At 38.7% G+C, this 7,944-nt stretch overlaps 1 protein-coding gene across 1 annotated transcript; it reads right to left on the bottom strand.

Moving 5' to 3' along the window:
* Positions 1 to 1,144: 1,144 nt before the first annotated feature.
* On the bottom strand, positions 1,145 to 2,068 carry LOC102258001 (olfactory receptor 7A5-like). Its single transcript, XM_005883696.1, has one exon. The coding sequence runs from the start codon at positions 2,066 to 2,068 to the stop codon at positions 1,145 to 1,147; it is 924 nt and encodes a 307-aa protein (XP_005883758.1).
* Between the last annotated feature and the right edge of the window lie 5,876 nt (positions 2,069 to 7,944).

The following is a 7,944-nucleotide window of genomic DNA, read 5'->3' as shown; positions in this document are numbered from 1 at the left end:
AATTTTTCACCCCAGTGAATAAGGACCCTTCCCATAGACATCATATCCACACTTCAATGAGTAGATGTATGCCATGAAAAAAAATTTTGAGTAGTAATAAGTTGTATGTTTATTTTTGCTTCATCATATTTAAGAACACTTAAGACTCTAACCATATTAGATCAGTCTATTAAAATTTATACAGTGGGGCCTTGACTTAAGAGTTTAATTCATTCCGTGACGGAGCTCATAACTCAAATTACTCATATGTCAAATCACTGTGACGTTCGCTGCACCAACTAGCAGTGGGGTATCTGAAGCTGGCTCGCAACCCGAATTTTTTTGAGCTTGCAACTCAAAGCAAAAAATCAGCCGAGAAAGACGGATCCTATCTCAAAAAAACTCGTTAGTCAGGACACTCGTAAGTCAAGGCCCCACTGTATTTCCATGTAGACGCTTCTTGGAAACATGAGTTAGATAGTCAATTTTTGCCAGTGGATATGATAAGCATGAGGATACACAGCTGAATGAAGACTATAAAACCAGGAGATGAGCTATAAAATATACTAGCATGTTAAAGTCTACATTATCAAGGAGAACAATAATGATAGTGCTATAGAAAATGATGATGAACATATAAATGAAAACTGGGGTCTCAGATTTTCCTGTACAATAAAATTATGCACCCTAACCAGTTTGGCTCAGTGGATAGAGCGTCGGCCTGTGGACTGAAAGGTTCCAGGTTCGATTCCGGTCAAGGGCATGTACCTTGGTTGCAGGCACATCCCCAGTAGGGGGTGTGCAGGAGGCAGCTGATCGATGTTTCTCTCTCATCGATGTTTCTAACTCTCTATCCCTCTCCCTTCCTCTCTGTAAAAAATCAATAAAATATATTAAAATATTATGCAAATGCCCTTAGTAGCCAAGTGCATTTTGTCTATAGAAATAGGATAATTCATGACTATTCTTTGAGGAAAACAATAGAAAATTACTTGGAATGATATGTCATAAAAGAATAAATTATGCTAGAGTAATTCATGTTAACTCATCAGGTAAATGAAAATTATGTATGGGCCAAAGACTGGCTTTATTTGTGTCAGAACATCAGGCTCTGAGGCTTTGAATCCTGCTTTCATGGGCACTTCTTCAGATTGCTACAGTTAGCTTACCTGCCAAAGAATCTTTCTAGGGCCCTCTTTATGTCATTGTTCCTGAGACTGTAGATGAAGGGGTTCAGCATGGGTGTGACCACGGTGTACATCACCGAGGCTGTTGCACTTGAGTGTGAGCTCTGGGAAGCAGCAGAGCTGAGGTAAACACCTAGGACTGAACCATAATATAAGGAGACAACTGAGAGGTGAGATGCACAGGTAGAAAATGCTTTATACTTCCCCTGAGCTGATGGAATTGCACATATGGAGGAAACGATTCTAGAGTATGAGTAAAAGATTCCAGCAAGGGGTCCAAAGCCCAGCAGCAGAGTTAAAAAATAAATCAAAATGTTGTTAAGAAAAGTGTCAGAACAGGCAAGTTGGAGCACCCGATTGAGTTCACAGAAAAAGTGGGGGATTTCTAAGTCTGAGCAGAAGCACAGACCCAACACCATTAAGTTATGTAATAAGGAATGTAGGGCACTCAGGATCCAGCACACCAGAATCAGCAGTCCACAGAGCTTGGGGTTCATAATGACCAAGTAGTGCAGGGGGTGGCAAATGGCCACATACCTGTCATAGGCCATCACGGTCAGGATAAAGTTGTCCAACACTGCAAAGAGGATATAAAAATATATCTGGGTGATGCAGCCTTCATAGGTGATGACTTTGCTCTGTGTCTGGATGTTCCATAGCATCTTTGGGATGGTGGTGGAGGTGAAACTGATGTCTACCAAGGACAGGTTGGAGAGGAAGAAGTACATGGGTGTGTGGAGGTGGGAGTCTGAGCTGACAGCCAGGATGATGAGCAGGTTTCCCAACACAGTGACCAGGTACATGGAGAGGAAAAGCCCAAATATGAGGGGCTGCAGTTCTAGCTTCTCTGAAAGTCCCAGAAGAAGAAATTCTGAAATTTGTGTACCGTTGCCTGGTTCCATGTGTCAGAAGTGACTACCAAAAAAAAAATGGAATAACTAGTTTTCACATTAGCAAGCATTAGTAACTGAGAATAAATGACACATTTACATTTTAGAATCAGGATAATAATTTTTATATTTGGTATATGATCTAGTTTCCATTAAGTCATCTCTATTGCCATTTCTCATTAGAATTTCCTTTTTTCCCATCATTGAATTCTTCAAACATAATGTATATTGCTGTTTTATTGAGGATATCTTTCATTCACTTGAGGTATATATAGGATGTCCCAAAAAATGTAACCCACACTTTGACTAATAATAAAGGTAGTATTTATTAAAATGCATTTAATTTATAAAATCCAGCTATCAGATTGTACAGTGTGTACACATTTTTGGGGGTAGGGGAATATCCTGTATCTTGACTATAGACCATGTTCCAGGCACTGTTCACAATATGCAATGCTGAAAAAGAAAAGTCTCTATAAACTAATGACAAAAAAATTAATCAAATAAAAATGATAATATCACATATCTAATGGTGAAGATGCTATAAAGAAAAGTAAATAACATTAAATGAAGAGAATGCATAGAGGTGTTCATTTTTATAGAGTTTAGCCAAGACCTGCCAACAGATGACAGTTAAACAGACACCTCAACGAAGAATAAGCAGGAGACTAAGATGGATGTTCTTGGCAGACAAAAGGATCAGCCAGTGCAAAGGCCCTGAGGAAGATGCTTGTTTCACAAAATCAATGCTCAAAATGACCCAGTATATCTGGGGGAATAAGCAAGGCAGAGCAGGGTGAGAGATGGTGTCAGAAAATAGTAAGAAACAAGGTATCCTGCATGTTGCTGTTGAAACTTCAAGTCATTGAGGGTGCCTTGTGCACACTAGGTAAATGTTGCACTTTATTAATCTGGTTGCAGAAGCATCCAGTGAATTGAAAAGGATCTCCTCCTTGTTACCTTCTCTTAACTTTAGAGTCACATCTATATGTATAAAAGCCTAAGTGACTGATTGTTCAACTGGTCGCTATGATGTACACTGACCACCAGTGGGCAGACGCCCAATGCAGAAGCTGCCCCCTGGTGGTCAGTGCATTCCCACAGTGGGAGCGCCACTCAGCTGACCAACGGGCACCAGATGCAGGGCTTAAGGCTGGCCATCACAACCCGGAGACCACAGCGGAGCAGCAGTGAGCCTACCAAGTGGCAGCAGCAAGCACAGTGGAGCCAGAATGAGCAAGAGCAGCAGGCAACGTTGGACTGCTGGTTTCAGCCCGATCCCCACAGGCCATGCCGAGGGACTCCACCAGTGCACGAATTCATGCACCGGGCCTCTAGTTGGAATATATGAGTCCAGGTACCTCTGCTCTGAGGACTGCTCTCAGTTTTTAAGGCAAACACACAACACACCAGGGCTCCTTCATCTTTTATGTCCATGTCCTTCTCGCTCCCTCCCGCACTATGTAGGCTATGAGTAGATGCATTGAGCTACCAGATTGTACAGTGTATATACATTTTGGGGGGAACATCCTATATATTGAGTATAGACCATGTTCCAGATTAGGTCTAGATCTTTTCTTAAAAGAATTTAGAAATAGTACCTAGATATTCATATCATAAGCCTCCCATGGACAAATACGCTTGAGGTTTCATATTGCTATTCCCATTCCCTGCCCTGTATTTAAAGAAAATAAACAATAGGTTAAATAAACATAGCAGGAGAGAGAGCAATAAAATGCACATGAGGAAGAAAAGAGATCTAATGAGCTCAGCTTGTCCCTGAGAGATAAGGAGGAAGCAAAATCTTCTTTGGATTCTAGCAGCTTTCCAACCCTAATAATACCCCCTTGAGGCCAAGCAAAAATAATCAAGGAGAAAAAATAAATTTCTCCAAAAGACAGAGGTAGTTACAAATACATGGTATGAAACACCTTACAGATTGACTATGCAAAGTAAAAAATTACCAAAAAATAAACCAATACTCACAAAAGGAAATATACAAAAACAACACAGGTTGAATATTTTTAACATCAAGCAGTGGAAGACTAATTTTTCCTGTGCCCCTTCTATATTTACTTGACCAGTTGGTTTTATATGGTTAATGGCAGATGAAACAAGCCCCTTTCTCACTTTTCCTATGTGGCATCATTGTTTTCCTTGGACTTTGGGTTTTGATCCCATTTTTGACAAATCAAGGGGCACAATTTAATTCTGATTCTGGTATTCTTCCAACATGCAAAGGTCTCCCAGGACGTGAGCAATACATGCTGCACACGCCATGAGGAGCCATCCTTCTACACTGAGTAACTTCGTTCATACAATTTAAGCCTGAGCACATTGTCCTGCAATTTTTTTCATCATTGTACACTGTCTTAATCATCACAGTGCCAGATGCAAACAAGCTTCACCTGTTTTATTCACCTTTGTCTTTTCACAACTGCTTGTGAATATACATGCACTTACATAGGAACACATTTAAGTAAATGTGAAGTTATGAAATGAAAGGAATGACAGGGAGAATGAAACCTGGTTAAACAAAGTGTTTTCAAAGCAGTGGCTAAGTTATAATTTCTTTTTTTTCCTTTAATCTTTATTGTTGAAAGTATTACACAGGTCCTCCTTTTCCCCATTAAACTCTTACATCACACTCCCATCCTCCCTCCCACCACCACCAGGCCCTCAGTGTCCATGGGTTATGCATATATGAATTCAAGTTTATTGGTTGATCTTCCCTCTGATATAAAGATATATGAATTCAAATATGTTAATGAAGGTAAAGGTAATCTGTAGACAAATATAAAAAAGGATGCCTTCCAGAGGATGGTAGAAGATGATGCAAATTTTTGGAAATACAGCTAATGACAAAGGCCAAAAAAAACAATAAGGAATAACAACTTGGCCATATGTGTGTAGAGTGATATGTTAGTACCAACTACTCAGAACATTCACTTTCATTCTTGTTTTATAGTAATGATTCCAAAGTGAAGAATATAAAATTATCAGCTGACTTTTTCTCCTTAAGAAAAGTGAAAAATAAAAAAATAATGAAGAGAATACAGTATGACTGAGTGATAGAGTTGAGCCTACACTATCAATAAACACTCATAATTCCCCACATATACATACATGAAGGTACTCAATGACAACAAAGTGAATGAGGAAAACCCTCCAATTCCTTGTTTTGGAGCATGCAATGAAAAACAGAAGTAAAAACACTCTGACCCCACTATACAAAAGTCAACACTTGTACAGACAATTTACAAGAGAGAAAGCAAATGAATAACTAACTCAGAAATATATTCAGGTCACAGGTAATGAAGTAATTGCAAAGTTAAGCTATTTAGCACACCTCCATTTACTTATCAAACACATTTTTTCACGTGAATTGAATAACCAGAGTGAAAGATACTGTGAAATGTATGTCTTCTGAACTACTGTTGCAAGGTAATATTTACAAGAAATATATTGAATCTGGGTCTTTTGAATAGACCTCATGATAAAAATAAAGGAAAACTGCCCTCAATGTACTAGACACTCTCCATCCCTAGTACTCTACTTTCCTATTGCCTTTAGTTGCAAAAATTATTTTGTACATTCTACTTTTACTTGAAATAATTTATGACTCCCATTACCACGTCTAATTGGGTTTCCACCAGTTAATTGCCAACAATTACCCATGTGTTGCTGAGTTCAATGTTCACATCTCCTTTTAGCATCATAAACTAATTAATAATTAATCAGGCAAACTTTCAATCATAGGCTGATGCCTATCAAGACACCTCAGGTACATGTGCTTGGCTTTGATTCTCTCTAACCCTTTCCTGTAGTACCTACTGCATGCACCTCTGGACTCACCTGATTGGGAACTCTGAGGGGAAGGTCTCCGTGGGAAAGTCCAACCTCCTGGATGGTTGATGATGGAGACTAAAGCTCTCTGTCCAGACAAGACAGCAGGAAGGAGGCAAGCACAGGTCTCCTAGACGAACTTAGGATTCCAAAAGCAACAACCAGGTCCCATCGAGCCCAAGATCACACACTGAGAGAATGGAGATGAGGAGATATTTACAGCTCCCTATGTCTGCTCATTAGGTGCATTTCTGTCTTGTTACTCCAGCTCCTAATCACCTGATTTTCCTGTGGGTCTGGACAGAAGGGAATATTTTCCTGGAGATTCTGTGTTCCCAAAAGACCAGCTTAGAAGTCAAGTTAGTCTAGTTTTTACTAGTTCTTCCTCATAAAATCTGTTGGCTTCCAGAGGATTCACCTCCCAACACCTTATCCCAACCCTGATTTAAGATATTTCCAGTCTGGACTAGGAAACTCTAATCTCCAAGTCTTGGTTTATGATAAGGACACAGTCCCTGATTCTACATAAAATGGCTATTTTTCTTTTCAACAAGGGAGAGAACTAAGTTCCTTTGATATAAACTTTGTGTGTTACACACTGGGCTTCATGACACACTAGCCAAAACAATTTGGCATTTCAACCTTATTTACAAGTTAAGAACTGTCATTTAGTCCCTCACTATGAAATATTCATTAATTATAAAGAATATATTTAGAAATATTACACTATAATCTAAGTATGGAGTAGGAAAGTAGATTCTTCCCTGTGGCCTCCAGAACAAACCTAGCCCTGCAAATTGAATTTAGCCCACTGAGACTCATTTCCTGTTTGACTTCAGGAATCTTAAGAGCATAGGGGTGTTTGTTTTAAGTCACTCAGGTGGCAAATTTACGTTAAGATTAAAAAGTGAATATACATTTATCCAATGAAATGTTGTTCAGGACTGAGTTTAAGTGTCTCAATTCTTCCATTTAGACTCCCCTGGGTAAAAGCATAATCCCACCCCCACCCCCTTAAGTAAAAGAAATTTGTGATCGGTTTGGAGATATTCAGCCTCTTTAGCTGGTAGAGAATTTCTTATTGTGTAAATGTAAATGTGCTTCAGATTTTGATGCCTTTGAAGCATTCACAAGAAAAGTAATTCATCATTTAAGTTCATGTCTACCATTTATTTGATATCTTCATGTCTAAATTTATACATCTTTGTATTTTATATTAATTCAAGCATTCTTTCTTTTCATTTCTTTCCTCTTCAACTTTTTAAAACTTTCCTTTCAACATAAAATAAGAGATTATAAATAAGTCTGTGCTTGTGTGAATATATATGTGTGTTTATTTAAAATTAGGTTGTAGGTGAGTAAACACACAAAAACACACAACTTTACCTTTGAACATTTTATTGGGGCTCAGCAAAATATGTCCACATATCTCATGTATTCCTTGCAACATTCATCTGAAGACATGTTTACTGTCCCACGTTACCTTCAGAAATAAGGAAATTGAGCCTCAGGTGTATTAAATGTTCATCAATTGCATTAAGAAGCCATTAAAGCCCTAACCGGTTTTGCTCAGTGGTTAGAGCGTCGGCCTGCGGACTGAAGGGTCCCAGGTTCGATTCCGGTCAAGGGCATGTACCTTGGTTGCGGGCACATCCCCAGTAGTGGGTGTGCAGGAGGCAACTGATCAATGTTTCTCTCTCATCGATGTTTCTAACTCTCTATCCCTCTCCCTAGCTCTCTATAAAAAATCAATAAAATAAATTTTTTTAAAAGAAGCCATTAAAGTTTATTGTGCAGTCTCTTGACTTACAAATGGAAATATGAAGTATGGACTGTCATTTTTGTATGGCTTTGATGCATCACATTGTACATTTAAATCATGTTCAGTTTATATTATGTAATTATACTTCAGTGAATAACTTAGAAGGAAAAAGCCAGGATCTAGAGCTCAGGTAATTGATTCACACTTAGAAATGGTAGGAGGAATCTATTCTACTTGCAACATGAACAAAGTGTCATGGATATAGGGAGAGTAGAAGTAA

Source organism: Myotis brandtii, unplaced genomic scaffold (genome assembly GCF_000412655.1).
Source record: "Myotis brandtii unplaced genomic scaffold, ASM41265v1 scaffold799, whole genome shotgun sequence".
In the NCBI taxonomy this organism is placed as follows: Eukaryota; Metazoa; Chordata; class Mammalia; order Chiroptera; family Vespertilionidae; genus Myotis; species Myotis brandtii.
This window is presented reverse-complemented; position numbering and strand designations above follow the sequence as displayed.

Excerpts from the sequence above, each read along its gene's own strand:
- LOC102258001 (XM_005883696.1), bottom strand. The coding sequence starts at position 2,068 with ATGGAACCAGGCAACGGTACACAAATTTCAGAATTTCTTCTTCTGGGA.